The 21,697-nt window shown below is 32.7% G+C and overlaps 5 protein-coding genes across 7 annotated transcripts; 1 reads left to right on the top strand and 4 right to left on the bottom strand.

Moving 5' to 3' along the window:
• Nucleotides 688-2,865, bottom strand: LOC109346981 (3-oxoacyl-[acyl-carrier-protein] synthase 3 A, chloroplastic-like). Its single transcript, XM_019586721.1, has 4 exons — nucleotides 2,846-2,865; nucleotides 2,255-2,329; nucleotides 1,956-2,178; nucleotides 688-1,097 (listed from the first exon to the last, which is right to left on the bottom strand). The coding sequence occupies exons 1-4, from the start codon at nucleotides 2,863-2,865 to the stop codon at nucleotides 876-878; spliced, it is 540 nt and encodes a 179-aa protein (XP_019442266.1). The 3' UTR covers nucleotides 688-875.
• LOC109347739 (3-oxoacyl-[acyl-carrier-protein] synthase 3 A, chloroplastic-like) lies at nucleotides 3,066-5,895 on the bottom strand. Of its 2 annotated transcripts, none has more exons than XM_019587770.1 (7): nucleotides 5,671-5,895; nucleotides 5,050-5,207; nucleotides 4,601-4,737; nucleotides 4,256-4,361; nucleotides 4,048-4,166; nucleotides 3,399-3,463; nucleotides 3,066-3,322 (listed from the first exon to the last, which is right to left on the bottom strand). In XM_019587770.1, exons 1-7 carry the CDS (start codon nucleotides 5,775-5,777, stop codon nucleotides 3,094-3,096), a joined length of 921 nt encoding a protein of 306 aa, XP_019443315.1. In that variant the 5' UTR covers nucleotides 5,778-5,895; the 3' UTR covers nucleotides 3,066-3,093. The 2 variants fall into 2 exon arrangements, with proteins under 2 accessions (XP_019443315.1, XP_019443316.1); XM_019587771.1 differs by having other exon boundaries at nucleotides 5,050-5,198; nucleotides 5,671-5,892.
• Nucleotides 7,037-12,227, bottom strand: LOC109347738 (putative cyclic nucleotide-gated ion channel 8). Of its 2 annotated transcripts, XM_019587768.1 has the most exons (8): nucleotides 12,127-12,227; nucleotides 11,015-11,129; nucleotides 10,119-10,704; nucleotides 9,750-9,962; nucleotides 9,305-9,612; nucleotides 8,898-9,009; nucleotides 8,397-8,633; nucleotides 7,037-7,955 (listed from the first exon to the last, which is right to left on the bottom strand). In XM_019587768.1, exons 2-8 carry the CDS (start codon nucleotides 11,071-11,073, stop codon nucleotides 7,233-7,235), a joined length of 2,238 nt encoding a protein of 745 aa, XP_019443313.1. In that variant the 5' UTR covers nucleotides 11,074-11,129; nucleotides 12,127-12,227; the 3' UTR covers nucleotides 7,037-7,232. The 2 variants fall into 2 exon arrangements, with proteins under 2 accessions (XP_019443313.1, XP_019443314.1); XM_019587769.1 differs by lacking the exon at nucleotides 12,127-12,227 and having other exon boundaries at nucleotides 10,119-10,716.
• Nucleotides 13,548-16,913, top strand: LOC109346980 (probable fucosyltransferase 7). The gene is made up of 5 exons (XM_019586720.1): nucleotides 13,548-13,621; nucleotides 14,491-14,641; nucleotides 14,833-14,914; nucleotides 15,207-16,672; nucleotides 16,860-16,913. Exons 2-5 carry the CDS (start codon nucleotides 14,501-14,503, stop codon nucleotides 16,911-16,913), a joined length of 1,743 nt encoding a protein of 580 aa, XP_019442265.1. The 5' UTR covers nucleotides 13,548-13,621; nucleotides 14,491-14,500.
• LOC109346979 (galactoside 2-alpha-L-fucosyltransferase-like) lies at nucleotides 18,569-20,606 on the bottom strand. Its single transcript, XM_019586719.1, has 2 exons — nucleotides 20,475-20,606; nucleotides 18,569-20,050 (listed from the first exon to the last, which is right to left on the bottom strand). The coding sequence occupies exons 1-2, from the start codon at nucleotides 20,604-20,606 to the stop codon at nucleotides 18,569-18,571; spliced, it is 1,614 nt and encodes a 537-aa protein (XP_019442264.1).

Below are 21,697 nucleotides of genomic sequence, written 5' to 3'. Positions count from 1 at the left end.
TTTTGTTGGGCGAGTCTTATTGGAGAGGTTTATAGGTTCTCATCTCTTTTTTAGATTTTCTGTTATAATTTTTTCTATTATCTTTAACAAAATTACACTTATAAAAATAATAATCATGAATCCCTCTATGATGATATATATGATGAAATACATTCTAAAGTTTCTGAATTATATTAACTCACTACAAAGAAAAGATACTGAGATAAAGGTTAAAATCTATGGTGCATGATAAGATTCTGACTAATCTATTCACAACCGTAGGTCAGTTATATAGAGTACAAACATGAGTGAATCAAACCTTACATACAAAAGAGAAAAACATAACAAAGGACAACATGTAAGAGGGATGCATGTTCATAGAATGTGATAACTCTCAAAAGTAAAAATTCCAAACTATAAAAAATTTCTACCGTTATTTTATTCTTTTCCGTCAATGTATCACTACTAATTATATAATCTCCTACTTCTATTTTCTCTTTTCATCACCCTAAGAAGAACAAATTTGACACACACGAAAAACATCTAATAACACTCTAATCATTATTAGAGTCACGAATTCAGAAATTTATAAAAACTTTGTGTATATATTAATATCAGAAAAATAAGAATAGAGATCGACACGCTAATATATATAACATTAATATGTGGAGTAGAAAAATTTCCATGAAGGTATAGTAAAAAAGTTTGGACAAGTATGATTTTTTTTTTCTTTTCCAATGTTGAATCCTGCCATGCCATGCCATGCTACAATAGATGCATGATGCATTTTTATCATAGATTATTTTATATAAATTATACAAAATTTGACCCAATGGTTTAAAATTAATTGTAAAGATACAATAATGTTGATCATATTTGTGAAGAATGAAAAATTGTCAGCACCATCTAAAAATTGCTGAGCCCCAAGTAAGACCTGCACCAAATCCTGCAGATGCAATAGTTTGGCCTTCCTTAATCTTCCCACTTCTAACTCCTTCATCTAATGCTAATGGAATTGAAGCTGCACTTGTGTTACCATAATTTTCTAAATTTTTTATCAACTTTTCTGATGGAACTTCTAATCTATTTGCAACAGCATCAATAATCCTCTCATTAGCCTGCACATTAATATATATATATATATATATATATATATATATGATGTTACATTCCAATTCTCTAAGAAAGATAATATTATCATGTGTGCTATGCAATATTCCAAAGTTAATTAGTACGATAGAGTGCACGAGACTCCCATATAGTAGAACCTATAAGTCAAGGGCATGAATTCACGATCAGAAAGTGACTGAGACACACAATGTGGTGGCCTCAGTCAGAACAGACCACCTTGATGCGCCAGCCTCACCCAATGATGCAGCACTAGATGTGCATGGCTCGGTCAGACACCATCAGTTACACGGTCACGAATGCAACCTTGGCTCGGTCAGAGGCCAAGGTTGGCACGGTCAGCTTGACTCGGTCATAGGCCAAGCCTGGTGCACCAACAAGTCTAGCAAGGCAAAATTTTGTTATTACTTGCTATACAAGCAAGCTTATATGAAAGTTGTTGTAAGGGTATTTTGGGTGATACTTTTGGGTAGTTAGGATCTATATTTCCTATATAAGTATCCTTGTTGTACTTCATCATCAATTCATTCATTCAATTCATATTCAATTCAAAATCACAAAAGCTTATTGAGCTTTTGGATCATCATCTTCAACCTCGTGTTCTCTTTCTTCATTTTTTCAAATCTTTTCTTTCTTGTTAGAACCCGAGGAGGGTAGATGTATATAATCGTACTCTCGCAGCGAAGAGACTGTTGCCGAAGTTAACTAAAATGATATTTTTAAACAGTAAATTAATCTCATCGCTCTATAAATTGATTATGTAAATTGGGTGGACACCTCTCTTATGCTCATATGAATACATTTTTCTCTTATAAAAAAAAATATGCAACTAGTGAACCTGTCTATACCTGATGGAGAAGTAACCAATCAATGCTAGATACAGATAGGCCAGCCTTTGAAAGGGCGGATTCAATTGACCGCGGCACCTTTCGTACGGCGAAGCGAAACACTTCTTTACCATTCATTTGTATGCACGAATATGCGGATCGCCTAGGAGGGAAATCTAACAAAGAGCCATTTGGATCGAATGCGTTACCAGCCTCGGATTGTTGAAGTGTAGCATTCAAATGCCTACATGAAGTGAAATTCAATGCTTAGTAACATAGCTTAAATGAAGAAGAAAATATTTCTTAAAATATGTACATACCTTTGACCATCACCATCACTATGCAAATCGATGTTACATTCCAATTCTCTAAGAAAGATAATATTATCATGTGTGCTATGCAATATTCCAAAGTTAATTAGTACGATAGAGTGCACGAGACTCCCATATAGTAGAACCTATAAGTCAAGGGCATGAATTCACGATCAGAAAGTGACTGAGACACACAATGTGGTGGCCTCAGTCAGAACAGACCACCTTGATGCGCCAGCCTCACCCAATGATGCAGCACTAGATGTGCATGGCTCGGTCAGACACCATCAGTTACACGGTCACGAATGCAACCTTGGCTCGGTCAGAGGCCAAGGTTGGCACGGTCAGCTTGACTCGGTCATAGGCCAAGCCTGGTGCACCAACAAGTCTAGCAAGGCAAAATTTTGTTATTACTTGCTATACAAGCAAGCTTATATGAAAGTTGTTGTAAGGGTATTTTGGGTGATACTTTTGGGTAGTTAGGATCTATATTTCCTATATAAGTATCCTTGTTGTACTTCATCATCAATTCATTCATTCAATTCATATTCAATTCAAAATCACAAAAGCTTATTGAGCTTTTGGATCATCATCTTCAACCTCGTGTTCTCTTTCTTCATTTTTTCAAATCTTTTCTTTCTTGTTAGAACCCGAGGAGGGTAGATGTATATAATCGTACTCTCGCAGCGAAGAGACTGTTGCCGAAGTTAACTAAAATGATATTTTTAAACAGTAAATTAATCTCATCGCTCTATAAATTGATTATGTAAATTGGGTGGACACCTCTCTTATGCTCATATGAATACATTTTTCTCTTATAAAAAAAAATATGCAACTAGTGAACCTGTCTATACCTGATGGAGAAGTAACCAATCAATGCTAGATACAGATAGGCCAGCCTTTGAAAGGGCGGATTCAATTGACCGCGGCACCTTTCGTACGGCGAAGCGAAACACTTCTTTACCATTCATTTGTATGCACGAATATGCGGATCGCCTAGGAGGGAAATCTAACAAAGAGCCATTTGGATCGAATGCGTTACCAGCCTCGGATTGTTGAAGTGTAGCATTCAAATGCCTACATGAAGTGAAATTCAATGCTTAGTAACATAGCTTAAATGAAGAAGAAAATATTTCTTAAAATATGTACATACCTTTGACCATCACCATCACTATGCAAATCGAAACTAAATAAACCATCTTCCTCAGGGTTGCAGGCCTGCAATGTAATCATAATAACATAGGAGTAATGCCATCAATTTAGCGTCATGAACATCGAAATCGGGACATCATTTGGCGTGCTTCGATTTTGTTTAAAATTACTAAGAGAAATTTGAAATTACAGAAAAGAATAAATCAGTTCATAGAAAAGAAAAGGGACAGCGCGCTTCAACTCCGAACTTTGGTTATATATTATCTGCAATCTTGAATAGTTGGTTCATGGATTAGCTGAAAACATTGCTTCAATGTTAAACTAGGAAACAGAAATGCAGATATGACGTCATACTACGATCGAAAAAGAAAAAACTTCTAAGGTAATTGAAGGTTATTTAAGCGAAACATATCTAAAAATTCAAAGTATATAAGTATCAGATCAAATACGTACTGGTACAACAATCATTCTGAAGTATCGGTACTAGAGGTGTTAAGTTTCACCCACGAGTTTAAATTTCGCCTTTATATTAAACAAAGAAGACAATACATCAAATAAATAGAAATAGGCAAGATATAAGATCAAATTACTAAGAGAAATTTGAAATTATTAATGTTAGACACATTCAAGATTCATGAACAAATAGTTACCTGTACTAGTACAGCACCAGCAGCATCGCCGAAGAGAATACAAGACCCCCTGTCTGTCCAATCAACAAATCGCGAAATAGCATCGGCGCCAATTACTAGAACATTTTGAAATCCACTACCTGCATTCACATAGAAAAGAAGAGTCAAATATCAAAATCATTAAGAGGTATTATTACAATCTCATTTCCATAAAGTAACGGTTTCATACCCCGAATGTGCGAAGTGGCTGATATTAAGCCCAAAATAAATCCACTACATGCAGCTGTAATGTCATAAGCCAATACAGATTTGTTGATGCCAAGTTCTTTTTGAATCTGAAATAAGAAGATACCAACCCAATCTACAAATTCGGTATTCAGACGAGAAATTCGAGAAGTTGTAGAAAGGTTTCATTCATTTGAAAGCAGAAGTTTGAAACATTAGAAAGTGCATTGAGGACAAGAAGATTAGTTCATTTTTTGCATCTGCATATTCAGGTTTGCTAATTACTTGTGATACAAGGCCTATATGGTATGCAAGCATTTTGTAAATGTGATACATTCTTAATCCATACCTTAGGACCGTTGCCGAAGAGATCGTCCGGAGTAGATGTACACATCAATATTAGGTCGATATCATCAGGATCAACCTTCGCCATCTGAAGCGCTTTCCCAGCTGCCTCTACCGCTAAATTCGTCAAGTTTTCGTTGCCTGCAATAACAGTAAGTATATCATGCAAAAGCAAGCTAGGCTCATCACAGCACAATATAACTTTTTAACAAGTCCTGGTTTATATATTTACCAAGTGGTTTTAGTAGTTTCTGCAACAGCATCGTGACCGCAATTGCAGCCGATTTAGCAGCAGTTTTCCGCAATTGTGGTAAATGCAATATAAACGCAACCACAATGAATAAACAATTGTGTGACTTCACCTAAACCATTTAAGCTTTTGAAAGAGTTGTTTCAAGACAACTTAACCATCATAACTATCCTGTTTTTGCTGCATATCAATAACTAACAAACCTGAAAGAACTCGTCGATTACGAATTCCGGTGCGACTTGATATCCATTCATCATTAGTATCAACTATTTTTGCAAGGTCATCATTAGAAATCTGAAGTTTTGGCACAGCAGAACCGCATCCAACTAACTTACAGCCTCTACTAACAAACCTGCTAAGACTTGAATTATATTTAAGAAACAACAAACTCTAATATTATAATCACAACTAAACTCATCCATCATCATCAAAATAAAAAATCAACCAAGATAAATGAAATTACAACATTTTAACTCTAATATTATAATCACAACTAAAAAAATGCAGGTTAGACCTTGAGGATTACAAAAATCAAATAATCTTCAATTATATAGGACAATGTTTTAAGAATGTGACAACAATGAATCCGACAATTGGGTCTATTAGACTCGTTAAGATTAAAAGATCAATGCGAATAACTTTTTTAAGGGTCTTATGTCACTAAACAATTTTTAATAGTGGATATCGATTTATGATTGTATGATCAAGATTTATGGTACACGCATTATAACAATGCTTAGTGTTCTCAATATATAAGACTTTGACATACATAATTTAATACAAACCCATACCAAGATTTTACAAAAATGAAGTGCTAAACTAACCTGGGCATAGTAGAAGGAATGTCATTATATGATTGAAGAGAACTATAGCAAACAAATTTGTTGGAAATGAGAGGAGTGAATAATACAGAAGCATTAGCCATAGCCATAGATATTAAAATATTAACAATATTTTCACTATACTTTTTGTGGTGTAATTGTTTTAGTGATGTTGTTGGCGGAAAGAACTAAGTACAAGGAAAGTGTGTGAGATGTGACATTAAGGTTAATGAATGTTAATGTGATTGGTCATCCACTTCAAATCTTGGGGAATGACAACATATGAATTGAAGAGTTTGGTTGGGTTGTTGATGGTTGTTGCATATATGCATGTGCATATTGGTTTTTCCTAATGAGGTTGCATTACATCAATAATTCTAATTCTAATCCTAAAAATATTATTAAAAAGTTTGATTCTTCTCCTCTTAGCTTAAGTTTGAAAATGTTTGAAATATTTACTTTAATTAGTGACTTAATGGTAATTTACTTCTTAACTTTCTTATAGAGATGTAATGATTTGGTTCGGTTTTTTTTTGTAATTCAGAAACTAAACTGAATAAAAAGGATGGTTCAATTTGATCTGTGTTATTTTTGTTGGTTGGAATTAGAGATGTTAAAATGAACTACCCGAATGAATTTTGGGTAACTGATTTGAGTTTTATAGAGCCATATTTAAAAAGTTCAATCACAATTTAATCATGAAAAAATGATATCCAAACTCATATTTTGGGTAACTGATTTGAGTTTTATAGAGCCATATTTAAAAAGTTCAATCACAATTTAATCATGAAAAAATGATATCCAAACTCATCCCTATGCGGGTAAGGGGCCAATTTGATAGGTTAAGAATGAGCATCAATAAATACTACAATCAATCTCTGTATATTATTGGGCATTTTCTTTAAGGCTTTGCTCATTTTCTATGCATTCTTCCAACATGATAAAACTTCTTCTCAATGATACTGCCAATTCCTTTGCCTTTGCTCTTCAACATGGAAAACTTCACCTCCAGATTGATAACCCTTATATAATGTATATTTTCATTTTCTTTGCATTTTTGCTTTCTATGAATGCAAATTAGTGACCCCATTTGATAAAAAATTTGACTTGCAATTATTTCCCTCCAAAACTAAGCTCGCAAACAGAAGTTTCCCGACCTTTTTCCAGTTCAAATATTTTATTTGTTTATGAAATTTGATATCTTTTTATCTGCATTGGCTTAAATTAAAGTATGATACAACAAGAATAATTAAATATTTTTGTGTTGTATAGTCTTTCAACTATTAGCAAAACCAAATGTGAAGTTTGGTTAGTTAAATGGTTCCAGTAGTTTACATGAGGCTATGTATTGAAGCTTAAATAAAAAATGCAGACACTAATGTTCATTGAAATTCAACAAACGTTGAATAATGTTACTCTTGGTCCACCCCAACCAAAATTTGTATGTCAGTGTCACACCATATAAGCTAACTTTTTACCAGCTGATGATTACATTTTTTTTACAATTGTAGACAGTGTAATACTGAAGGACATCAACACTGTACATCGAAACATATCCATCACTCTTAATCTTCAAGAGCACTAAAGTCGGGTTCTGGAGGCTTTTGGATTTTTGCTAAGTCCGAAGAACTTGAAACCCGAAGATTACGACCACGAAGATTAGCAGCAAAGCGGGAAGCATAGATGGTTGAACCAAGTCCAAACCTCCTCGATGATGAACCTTCACTATTTGGAAATAAGGCTCTTGCAGAATCATTACCACTATCGTCCGAGTCATATAAGTCTTCTTCCTCCTCCTTCCTGCGCTGTTCCGCGACTTTCCTCCGCATATGCCTCCTCCATGCAGCTTGAATGAAGATTGCAGCCCATGTTCTCCACTGCTGCGAGTAGAAACGGAAAGTGTGCTGAACCTGTCTACTATGAATGTGCCTAAACTGTGAAGCAACAAACTTCAACTCTTCTGCTTCCAATGCAAATGCCTCTACTTCATTTATAGCCTTCACTGTCCTTGTAGATGATGGCAAGTTAGCTGCGGATTTCGGGTCCAGTGCCCATGTTAGTAGCTCTTCACCGCAGAAGTCGCCTTCTTTTAGAAGACCTCTGTTGAAAAAACCACTTCTTCCACCATCTGTAGTTACACTTTCGAGACGACCACGAATGATGAACAACATCTCGTTAACTGGATCTCCTTCCCTAACTAAGTAAGTGCCTTCGGTATACAAACTAGGCTTCAATCTCTCACATATAGCGTCAAGCAAGCGTTCTTCCATGTTAGCAAAGAGAGGCACCTGAAGTATATAGAAGCCTAGTGAGAAAATGAAGATATAGGTGGTGTCTAGTTTTTTTTTCATTCTCGGTTGATCCGGTTTCGGCGATAACTACAAAAAAAGACAAAGCTTTGGTGTTGTTCTGCATGCTCTTGTGGTTCTGTTTTTCAATAACAACATAGCATGTGTAACAACTGATAAATAAAAATATAACATATGTAAAAGTTGTGACACATATTCTATTGTTATTATAAAGCAACACCATAAACATAAAAATATGAACACCTAAGTTTTGCTCTTAGAAAAATGTCATCGCCTTATTTTCACTTTGGCCTTTTTGTTTTCGAACTTTTTATGATTGTTTTCATCATTTCCATCACAAAACTTTGGAAACAAGAAACAAAGTGATAACAACCATCCATTTTTGTCAAAGAAAGTGAAGCTAGTTTACTCAGTACTCACCCTTCTGACCAAATTCAAACAAAGATGGCGTTTAATATCTCTCCTGAGATCTTTTGGAAGACTCTGAACCAAGTTCTCTTCATCTACTCCTCGGGTATTCAGCCACTTGTATTGATCATACTTCCTGACTCTTTCCCTTAGCTCCGGAGGAAGCAAGCGATGATGCATCCACTGCTCAGAGTCGCGTCTTTTGATCCTCATTTCCTCGAGACGAACTGACATTGATTGAAGGTATGTCTGTCCAATTGCAATGATAACACAAAGCTTAGAACTATTGTGCACATTTGTTAAAGTCATTTTCCTCATTGTGGCATGAACATGTAAAGTAATGATAGCACAAAGCTTAGAAATATATGCAAATGTCTTTAACTTAAGTCATATCAAATAAATATGTAAAATTATTTATTTGTAGTGATGATTCACACTAATATATCATGTTAATCAATATATCAGTTATCATTGTCAATAAATGAATATCTATAGTGCAATTTTTTTGTTTACCTGCATGTTTCCAATGAGAAGAGAAAAAAGGACAAGCCCCATAATAGCTATTACTATGGAAAACAAAACCTCTCCAGGGTAGGTACTTGTTAGAAGCCCCTGACCAAGTGTACTGTGAAACACAAAACATAATGTGGTTAGGCTTCTAAAACTTGAGAAAAAATTAGCGAGTAAATGTAATGATAACCGAATCTCAAGGGAGGTAATTGTCACTGTTGAAAGAAAAGAGGGTGCCAAGTGGCTGAGTGTAATTAAGTTAAACATCAAGAGAGGTTAGTTTAATTTCGGATATTCGTAATTCATTGCTGGCACCTACTAGTTGTAGTGGATTTTCATGGATCACTTTACATGTCAAACATATGCAGATAGTATTATAGATATTCAGATAAACAGACCAAGAAATATACCTCAAGTTTTGAAGGCCCCACCATAAACAGTAGCAGAATTTAGGAAAGACTTCTACAGAAGCAACAATACCAGATTGTATAGCTTGATTGAAGATTCCATAATTAAATTGTGTGTTTTCCTCACCAAAGCAGCGACTTTTAAGAACGGTTTCGCTCATATTTCTCCAACTTTCATACCCTGGAATATGCCTGTTAGAACTCCCACAGTACAAGAAATGTATGTTGCAATTTCCAACGTCTTCACAAGCTTGCTTCCAGCATGTATCATTCCGTTCTATGGCTAGTAAGTACCAAACAGAACCCGTTATCTGCGACATCGCGGAAAAGAATCTCATAAGAATGAACTTATTATGCCATATATTATATATATTCTCTATATTCTACATACTTCAATATGTTATCCTTTATGGAACAAGAAATGGATCATTTTTTGACATGCACTTACATGACTAGCAAGCATATACCAAATCAAATAGTACATAGCACCAAGAAGTGCATTTTCAGAAAAAACACCAGCTGTTTTTTTGACTTCTGAAGCTAAAGGTAGAAAGCGTAGAAATCTCGGAAAATATTGCAGGATGACAAGTCTTAACAGTGCTGTTTTTGTTGCCAAAACCTCGGCACGTCTTGTTTTGTAGAGATATTTCCACACTATAATCTGCAGTGAACATGTTGATATATAAATGAACTACATTGGCAAAAGAAATCTCCAAATCTTACTTGAATCCTCTACTTATCATTGCAGTTAGAAGTTGAAGGGTTTAAGAGATGCAAAGTCGTGGCGAAAAGGGTAATCATGGATAGTTTCTCAAACCTGTGGCATAGGCAGCACAGAAATGAAGTCAACAATGAAGTAACGTTGTAAATATCTCTTGGCAATCTGTGAAGGATCTATGACAAGTTCACCTCTTCCGAATACACGAGATGAAGGCGCGATGAAAGCAGTACGGAATTGGAAACTTATTCGGATGAGATAAATACAATCGAATAATGTTCGCAGCGTAACAGAGAAACTTGCTAGCTTGTTATCTATGGCGAGACAAAAAGACTTGTGGTTGAAATAAGGAAGGTAAAACAAGAAAGGATCACAAGCTACTGAAAAAATGCAAAGAAGCTCAAAAAACTTGTTCCAATACAGAAGGTTCTTATCTTGAGGGTCAAACACTTTTCTCTCCGATACTTTTAGATCTTCAGGGAACACTGACCAAGTGACTCCACTTCTGAGTGATCTTCCCAATGTTACAAGTCCATCTGATCCTCTCTTTACTCCTTGCCTAAACGATTTTGATGTGTTTTTTTTTCCGCGACGACGAAAAGGAAGACAATCTAAGTTAAATCTTAATTTCTTCATTCCGGTTGAGCTAGATGGCAATGACAAATTAGAATCCAGTTCATCCAACCTACATCATCCACTGTGTGTTAACAACTTAGCCTCTGCATCAACACCCTAAAGAATAACTTAACAGGAATGTAACAACAAAATGGAAAGCAAAATCATAAGGTTAGTCTCTTAAAAGTATTTAACTACACATTCACTAGTATGTGGGGCTAACTCTCCTAACGAATATTTTTTCCATCCACAAGACTCGAACCCGAAACATTGCTTAAGGGAAATCAAGCATGTACCACTTGAACCAACACCCCTATACTGGGAATGTTAAATTTAAGCAGAAAAAGGAAAATAAAATGTTTATGATTGTATTTATATACCTTACAAACTTCTCCTTTTGGCCACCAATATACTGTGACTTGTAACCATTGTCAAACATTTTGGAGAAATATCATAGAGACCTCACCTAGGATAAGAAATCTCTATAGCAGTTTCCTGTCACATGAGAAAATCTAGTATTACATTTTCTGCAACCCAGACCAAAACATAGTAACCTTATAATAGTAATATATCACATGCAAACAAATTTTTCCACTCAACACCTGAGAATACAACGAACAAAGATTTATTGTCTCAGATCATATCTCATAAGTTGTCCCCACCAATGATAATAAACAACAATATAATTGAAGATTTAATATTTTTAATTGACCTGACACATTTTTATTGGCATTAGACAATGTATAAGACATGATTTGAAATATCATATCTTTATTCCGAACCCAATACCTTCACTAAACCAAACTCCTTGCCATTTGGACATGACATTAGTAATAACAATTTTAAATGGCATTAGAAAAATCTAATTTGTTTTCAAGACCAAATTATGTCCTTTGCAATATTTATATTAAACCGATACCTAACATGTTTAACTATTTTTGTGTTCTTATAAAAGTGCATAAATTGGAAATGATAAGGAATAGAAAAGCACAATCCAAAGAATACCATGATTTTTATAGTTTCTCTCAACACAATCTTCTGTGATATTACCCCTTATTCAAATTTTGGACCACATGATGGAGCCGTAATATCATGATTATAGTGACTGCCATAATTAAATCATACTGTAAGTATAATATGAAACCGGATCATAATGATGTGCTATATTAGACTGCATCGATTTTCAAAAATATTTTTTCATTGACAAATTCACATTGTATCGCTATGACCATAATTACAATAATGGCGACCATAATTACCAACATAACCACAATTAAAAACACAATTGCATAAATTGAAAATGATGAGGAGTTGAATAACATAATCCTAAGAATAATTTGGTGATATTGTTACATTCAACAATCATATCCCAAAGTGTATGATTTGTATAATTGAAAATAAATTGAGAAGGAAGAAGGAAAATTAGGAAAAAGAAAAGGTTGAAATAAAATAAAGATAAAAAATGTAAGATTGGGTATGAATCTGAACTTACTATGATGACAATGTTGGAGATGAATGAGAGGCAGATGAATCTGGAAAAGAGAGAGAGAATGAAAAACCTCGTAATAATGCAACTTAGACCGTTATTACAGTTTAATGTAACCACGTGTCACACCACCATGTTATTATAATAATAATATATATATTCTTAGTTCTCACTATAAAAAACTCATATCTATATTTATGTTTTAATCTCTCTTTTTTTGTTTTAGTAATTCATGAATAAATAAATCAACAAAGTTCTTAATAATTTAAATTAATTCTTAATCATCTATATTAATTATTCTTATTTTTTATTATGATAGTTGTTTTTACATCACTCACTTCTTATATATATATATATACATTTATTATTTTTTAAATAATAAACGAGGAAACTAAAAATTATTAAACTCTCTCAAAAACACTCTTCATCCATAAGCCTCAACCTTTGTCTATAAATGGACCTCACAATCAACCCAAAAACATTCTTCATCCATTGATAGTATAGAAAAAATTTTACACTCTTATATGAATACATTTTAGCATATATATAAAAACATTTTATAGAGATTAATTTGATTACAAAAATTATTAATTTGATCATAAAAATTATTAATTTAATTTACATTTAAAAAAATTGTGAGCATTTTGATTTTTTTAATTTTTGAGAAACTAAGCTGGTATAATCGAAAAACATAACGGACTGTAATATATATTTACTCTAAAATTTATTCCACATGCCCTCCATCCAAATTATGAAAAAAATATTCTCCCCTTTTCTTTATATTCCATCCTTTTCATTAAATATAAAGAGCTAAAAATGAGGAAGAGTTGCTGAGAAATTAAAGATATAAAACTTATAATTTTTGAACACATCATTCCAATAAGACATATTTATTTATGAGTTTTTATCCCCATACAAGGGTTGAGATTAAGAAAATCCGTAGAACAGTTTAGTTCACAAATATAGTGGTCTTGGAAATAGAATTTACTTTATCCCTTTCCATATCTATTTATATACCTATTTAAAAAAATCATTAAATAATATAAAATTCGACAAAACTAAAATAACATTATTTAATCTATAGTTAAAAAATGAAGAAATAAGTGGTGAAAAAAATAATAAATAAGAATATAACTGAAAAATAAAATATAATTTATCCATGAATGGTTTATTTTGGTAAGTTCAGAAATATTAACTAAATACATAGTTGAGAATATATGACTAGGATTATAGGAATAATGAGAGCATGTAATGTAACCACGTTAGCGTTACTACAATAATTATTTTTAATTTCTACACCGTTTGACTTCACGTAACTTTAACGTTTTCTTTTATTTTTGTTTGATGTATGTTTAAGGAAAGATATCATGTCAGTATAATCTTCAATAGAATAATTTTTAATAGCAATACTTTTATTAGATGTTACATTTTGTTCATCTTTCACACACAATTCTTTTCATCCACTCCATGGCAACAACATAAAAGAGTCTTCTCCCCTCAGGTACTCCATTTTACCATTATTATTATTAAGTTTCCGCACATCGATATCATATAAATAGTTTTCCGTACATCTACCTTTACCAAACCCCGTCAAGTAGTACTAGGCCACGATTATTTAGATTTTAAATATGAGCTATTAACACTTCTATATCTCTATTATATTCATTCTCCTATGATTATAATTATAATATGATTCTTGCACAACCTTATTGAAAGTGAGAAATTGTTGATGTTTTTTATCTTCTAAACTTAAGATTATCACAAGTATGTAAAATTCCATGTTCTAATTAATCTCCATTGATCATGTTTCTTCATATCTAGTTTAGCACTGAATTGTTCCTACTTCATCAAATCCCCTCCATTATGATTTTGATCTTTACATTGGCTATGGTTAATTAAATCTCTTCCATGTCTTTATTCATTTCTATAGGCGTGAGATTATTTTAATTAGTACTTAGTAATGTCACTTGGTAGAACCATCTCTGCTGTATAAAAGAACAAGAAATGGAACACAAATCCATGGTTTGGTACTTTGGTTTTGTGCCAGTTTTATTTTTTTTTGATTTATTCATAAAAAACCATATATAGATGCCATGTACTTACTCCATGAGTAATTTAAAAATTATATTCCACATATTGGTCCTTTATTCTATGACAATCTAACCTTTTAGATCTATTGATCAATTCAAATCACCTATAAAAGGGATCCATATGCCACTGACAATCTGATACATGACAGAAGATGTATTTAAGTTAAAAATTTAATAATTAAATGTTTTTCTGAAGAATTATAAGCCATGACATATGATAATATGTCCCCTCATACAATGAATTATGGATAAATTGTTGTGTCTTCCTTTGCTTTCACAGTTCATGAATTATGGACAAGATGGGGTTGAGTTCCAATAAACTCAAAACATTGTTTGTTGTATGCTGCATAGTTTTTCCTTTTGCTCTCACTGCCACCTTAAAGTTCAAAAACTCAAGCATCACATTCTTTGAGGGGTTTTCTCAAAACAAGGTACTAGGAAGTGAAACAACTCAGAAAAATGTTACAACTAGAGGAAGTGTCCAAAATACAACACATGAAAACTCAGCAGGAACAACTAAGAATAATAACACTGTGTCAGAGGTAACATCCTTGTTGGTACAACTTTCTTTTGGATTTTGATCTTATGGACCAAATTAATATTCACTTTCTTAATGGTTAAGGTGTTGCAAAGGGAGATTCAAAATGATAGAGACCCTATTGAGGAAAGAACTACAGCTAGGGATAACACAGCATCAGAAATAGGTACATAGTGCTATTTTATTTGCATTCGATCACTTTTATCGTTTAATTACAAGACTTTCTTTACGACGTAAAGTACCATGAATTGATTCTTCTTATTTGCATACGCGATCACTTTTTATCATTTCATTATAAGACTTTCTTTACATTGTGAAGTACCATGAATCGGTAGATAGTACGCGGAAATTGGTATACGGTGTACCATTCTAACATACCATACTTATACTTAATTGCAAAAATTTCCTCCTCTACTTGTTAATTTGTCTATGGTATTACATTTTTTCGAAACCTACAGGATTGATAAATGCTCCATTAACAAGTTCATCAAATAGTTCAAGTTCGGATTCAATTCATGATGACCAAGAAAAACTACTTGATGGACTTTTGGCTTCTGGATTTGATGAAGCATCATGCATAAGCAGATTGCAGTCTCACTTATACCGCAAAGTTTCTCCTCACAAACCTTCTCGATATCTGATATCGAAACTGCGGAATTACGAAGAACTTCATAGAAGGTGTGGACCTAATACTATAGCTTATAACAAAAGCATGGCATACATTGAAAATTCTAAGAACAACAATGGTGATGGTACAATGTGCAAATACCTTGTTTTTTCACCTGCTAATGGCTTAGGGAACAGAATAATTAGCATGGCTGCAACATTTCTATATGCTATACTCACAAACAGAGTTCTACTTGTAAGATTTGGTGAAGACATGCATGGCCTATTTTGTGAGCCATTTCTCAATTCAACTTGGACGTTACCAAACAACTCTCCTTTTTGGAATCAAGAACATGTTGAAACATATGACACCATTTTAGATAAGGACAAGGCCAACAATTCGAAACACGATTCGCCATCGGCTTTGTTTCTAAATCATCAATTCACCAAAGGGAATCCTGAGAAATTTTTCCATTGTGATCATATTCAAGATCTTCTAAGGAATGTCCCTTTGTTGATTTTGCAGACAGATCAATATTTTGTCCCTTCTTTGTTCATGATCCAATCTTTCAACTTGGAGATTAACAAAATGTTCCCACAAAAGGACACAGTTTTCTACCATTTGGCACACTACCTTTACCACCCTTCAAATGAAGCATGGAGACAAATCACGACATTCTATCAAACATACTTGGCGAAATTCGACGAGATAATCGGCATTCAGATAAGAGTTTTTAGACCTGATATCACATCAAATCAAGCAATTATAGACTTAGTTTTAAACTGCACCATAGAGAATAAACTTCTACCAAAATTAGTCACACAAAATTCAGTTTCTTATATTCAAAACCATACTAGAAAGGCAATTCTAGTAACATCTTTATCTCCAAACTATGGTGAGAATTTGAGGGCTATGTATCAAAATAAACAAAGTATTAGTGGAGAAGTAATTGAAGTTTATCAACCAAGTCATGAAGAGAAACAAAAGTTTGGTGATAACATGCATAATATGAAGGCATGGACAGAAATGTATTTACTAAGTTTATCTGATATATTGGTTACTTCATCTTTATCAACTTTTGGGTATGTGGCTCAAGGTTTTGGAGGATTGAAGCCTTGGATTCTTGTTAAACCACACAAGAAAAAGCCCAATTCTGCAGCATGTAAACAAGACTTTTCATCAGAGCCTTGTTTTCATTACCCTCCTATGCATGAGTGCAATGGAAAGTTCCAAAAACATTTTTCTTCTTCTTTCCCTTATTTGTGGGAATGCAAGGATAGTCATAGTGGAGTGAAGCTAATTAGTCGGCAAAGATCTGTTGTCCGAAATTCTATCTTCGCCAATAAAAATATGTATAAGATTTCAAAACATATGAAATAAAAAATGTGAACATTCATTTATTATTATTGTTATTTTTTATTTATTATCAAATTTAGGATATGATTTGAGATAACACATTTTTATTTTATGTAAAGCTAAAGTTATTGTTGACTTTTTTGGTTAGGGTATGCTTAAAAGTCTATTGGAATTTGGAAGGAGTGACAAAGGTGTGGGATGAAAATATTACATATCTCCTAATATCATGAGATAATTTATCTCGTTCAACCAATAAAAGTATGATATTTGTACTGTTTTGTTTAGTTTTAGACATATTTTTATAGAAAATGATTAAATATGACACATATCAAAATTTTAGAGGCTGAAGGAGATAACTTATATCCTTATACTATGAGATATTTTATTCTCAAACATTATAGATAATACATTGAGTTGTTTTCAAATCTTTATCACCTATGTGTGTTATTTTTGTACCACAATTTCAATAAGTAAAATATAATTGTTGTCATAAGATTGTTGATATAATTTAAGAAATTATTAAATTAGATTTGATAAGATTTGACTAAAATAATTTCTTCATTTGAGTAAGTATGAATGATGATTGATTTTGGGTGCAAGGGGTTGAAATCTCTACTTTTATGATAATGCCTTTTTGACCAAAGGAGTGTTGGACTTGGTTTAATAAACGAGTGTGGTTGATTATGACTTCACTATTTCATAGTTAAAGATCTTGATCATTGTGATTTTTTAATGCACTAAAATATACGGGTCTTAATTGGTTTATATACATATAAGTATAAATTATTTTTTTCTATAAGTATGACTTCACCATTCTTTATATTTTAAGTTGATGTTGTACTAGTCACGTTAGAAACATTTGTGGGTTGTTATTAACTATGAGATTAAATTAGAATTAAGAGGTGAGATCTAATGTAACTTAATTTGGTTTATAATAAATGTAAGCAATTTGAGTCATAGAATATCCCATACAAGATTGTTCCATATTCCATGTTTTCATGGAGTCCTTAGCATTTTTATTGTTTAATTTAAATCTGTTTATTCTGCTTTTTGTACTGACCAATTGACATGAGTTAATGTACAATGTACATACTTTTTCACAACAAAAAAGTAAACTTTAGATAAACCCAGATTTTAAACTCCATGATAGCTCTTCCTGACCCATTACCATAAAATATAAGAAATTATTTCGTAATATTAAGGTATCCCTTACATTTGAGTAAAAATTTTGGGTGTGTAATTGTCCTCTCAACAAATATTATTATTGGGAATTGAGTTATTGGTCTTTTGGTTTGTCTGATGATGTAGCGGAACTTTATAATGTAACAATACATTTTTTATAAATTGTTTGGTTTTGATGTTTTGTTTAAAGGCCAACTTTTTGTTCTAATCATAAAAAAACATCAACGAATTAAGATGTTGTATCTTATTTTTGTTTTCAGTTCATGTTCTATGCAATTTGAAAGGCTTAGATTACTGGAATTGAAAAATCATGTACATGCTTCAAGCTACAATGGACAAGATGAGGTTGAATTCAAAGAAAATACTCATAACATTCTCTTTTTTGTGTGATTTTCATAGCTTTCCTTGTTGCTCTCATTGTTACCTTAAAATTCAGGAACTTAAGCTTCACAATCTTTGAGGTTTTCTGAAAACAAGGTACTAGAAGGTGAAACAGCTCATAACAACGTTACATTTTTGTTGTTGAATGGAAAGTCAAACGTTACATTTGTATTACATTTCCACAAATGTCTTCAAAATCTTGAAAATTATTGATGCATTTTATATGATATTTTCATATTATGCCATGTATTATACAATAAACTGAAGCTACTTTTGTTGTACAATGCAGAATAGTTACAACAATGCAGAATCACTAACCAACTTTAGTCCTCTATTAAAATCCTTGCATGCCAACAAATGAGGAAAAGAAGAACCAAAATGATTCTGTGATTTTCCATTGCACTCATGCATAGGAGCAAAATGAAAACAAGGCTCTGATGAAAGGTCTTGTTCACAAGATGTAGAATTTGGCTTCTTCATGTGTGGCCTAACAAGAAGCCAAGGTTTCAAACCACCCAAACCTTGAGCCACATACCCAAAAGTTGAAAATGATGAAGTTACTAACACATCACATAAACTTAGTAGATACATTTCTGTCCATGCCTTCATATCATGCATGTTATCATGAAACTTTTGTTGCTGTTCATGACTTGGTTGAAACACACCAATTAACTCTCCACTAATACTTGCTTTATTCAGATACATAGCCCTTAATTTCTCACCATAATCTGGATATAAAGATGTTACTAGAACAGCTTTTAAGGTTTGGTTTTCACTATAAGACACCGAATTTTGTGTATCTAATTTTGGTAGTATCTTATTCTCTATGGTGCAGCTTAAAACAAGGTCCATAATTTCTTGCTGTGACGAAATTTGAGGATCAAATACTCTTATTTGAAGGCCAATTCTCTTATCTGCTTTGGCCAAGTATGTTTTATAGAATCTGCTGATTAGTCCCCATGCTGCATTTGAAGGGTGGAAAAGGTAGTGTCCTAAATGGTAGAAAATTGTGTCCTTTTGTAGGAACATTTTGTTAATCTCCAAGTTGAAAGAAGTGACCATGAACAAAGAAGGGACAAAATATTGATCTGATTGCAAAATCAACAAAGGGATATCCCTTAAAAGATGTTGAGTATTATCACAATGAAAAAACTTTTCAGTATCCTCTTTGGTGTATTGATGATAAAGAAACAAAGCTGAAGGTAAATCCTCTTTAGTCTTGTTGGTTTTACTTCTACCCTTCTCTAAAAAGCTATCATATGTTTCAATTTGTTCTTGATTCCAAAATGGTGAGTTATTTGGTAACATCCAAGTTGAATTGAGAAATGGCTCACAAAATAGGCCATGCATGTCTTCACCAAATCTTACAAGTAGAACTCTGTTTGTGAGAATAGCATATAGAAATGTTGCAGCCATGCTAATTATTCTGTTTCCTAAGCCATTTGTAGGTGACCAAACAATGTATTTGCACATTGTAGCATCAACATTGTTGTTCTTAGAATTTTCAATGTTTGTCATGCTTTTGTTATAAGATATAGTATTAGGTCCACACCTTCTATGAAGTTCTTCGTAATTGCGCAGTTTCGATATCAGATATCGAGAAGGTTTGCGAGGAGAAGGTTTGCGGTATAAGTGAGACTGCAACCTGCTTATGCATGATGCTTCATCAAATCCAGAAGCCAAAAGTCCACCATGCAATTTGTCTTTTTCATATTGTAATAAGAAAGAAGAGTAAGAATGTTGCAGCAAGAAATATAGAATGAATAAACAACTATGCTTCAAAATAACTCAGAATCTGTTTTCGAGTTGATTTTCGGAGACAAGAGAAAGGCTTGAGAATCATGAAATACACATGTGAGATAGCTCTGAAGTCTTCGTTTTCCCTTTATTCCCCTCCAAAACTCAACTCGCAAACAGACCCTAATAGAGTCGGGAGCATTACACACCTTTTTCATTTGCTGCTATAATATTCTCATCTCTTCCTTGAGTAGTGTTACCCTTTTGAGATTGTCCTTGCAGCACCTTAATATGAAAATCAAATTTAGTCTATGATATTTAGTTCTTATTAAGAATCTAATATAGAATATCTTGTGACAGATTAAGTGCAAACTTGGCATTTACATGAAAAATACAAGATCAAAATATTACAGTTTATACACTATGATGAATGATTTTAGAAGAGTGTTAGAGTATGACATACCTTGATATTGAAAAAACCCTCCAAAAAAGTACAGCTAGAGTTTTGGTAAGTTGTAGTCCTTAATAGAACTACCAAGAAAGCCATGAAAAGGACAAGGAACAATAGTGCAAATCTCTTGATCCTTAAGCTCATGTTCATAATTATGTTTCCAATGATTTCCATAAGTTGCAGAGCTTTAAGAATGCACATAAAATAATATAAGAACAAGGTGGAGAACCATAATTCATGTACAAATTTTCAACTCAATAAAATAAGATGAACTTGCTTAAATAAATCAAACAAAAAAAAACATGAGTTGGTTCAAGTGGTACATACTTGATTTCCTTTAAGTAAGGTTGGGTTCGAGTCTTGTGGATGAAAAAATGTCCACTGAAAAAGTTAGCCTCACATGTGAATATTCCCAGCTCCAACATAATTACCTTCAGTGTATTTTTGTCCTTTTTTACACAAAAGTATGATCCAAAATAAATAAATGATACTATTCCGAAATGATTCCTTATTCCTATATCATGTATCATTAACTATTATAAGAAGAATCCAATAGATGACATAAGAATAAACTGATTGAATTATTGTTCAACAATTGATATTTGTTTATGTGATGGAATTAACTTTATATTCCTAAATGGTGTACCTCATAAGTTGAAATCTCATTGCTGTCAAACTAACTGGTTGAATTATTATTGTTCAACAATTGATATTTATAACTGATTTATTATCTATTTATCTGTTTATATATTCGTTGCTTATTAATTATATAATTATTTAATTACTTATTTAGTCCGTAATTAATTAAATATTTAAATTTGTGTTAAAGTATATAATTCAATTTGGTAAAAACTTAAAGTTGGAAATTTATATATGAATATTGACAGGTGTTTATGGTTTTTGGAGAATTACTAACTCTCATTTTAAATTCATTTAATTTTTGTCCATAACTCTTGCAAACTTATTGAATGTATTAAAAGGCTACAAAGTAGTATATAAATTATTACAAGGTATAATAATACATTTTAGAGTAAATTACACTGACACTCTGAGTTTTAGTGAAATTACACAAACTATCCCTCACTTTTCTACACCTATACGCACCCCTAATTTTTATACTTTCATTACACTGGCCACCCTTGCATAAAAAATAAGTGTAATTTTTGAACAAAAAATGTTATAAATGCAATTAAGTTAAACAAAACATGGTATACCATGGACACAAGTCCAAATAA

The sequence above is a fragment of the Lupinus angustifolius genome, chromosome LG05 (assembly GCF_001865875.1).
Source record: "Lupinus angustifolius cultivar Tanjil chromosome LG05, LupAngTanjil_v1.0, whole genome shotgun sequence".
NCBI lineage: Eukaryota > Viridiplantae > Streptophyta > Magnoliopsida > Fabales > Fabaceae > Lupinus > Lupinus angustifolius.
Note: the sequence above shows the minus strand (reverse complement) of the source record. Positions and strands in the feature narration are given on the sequence as shown.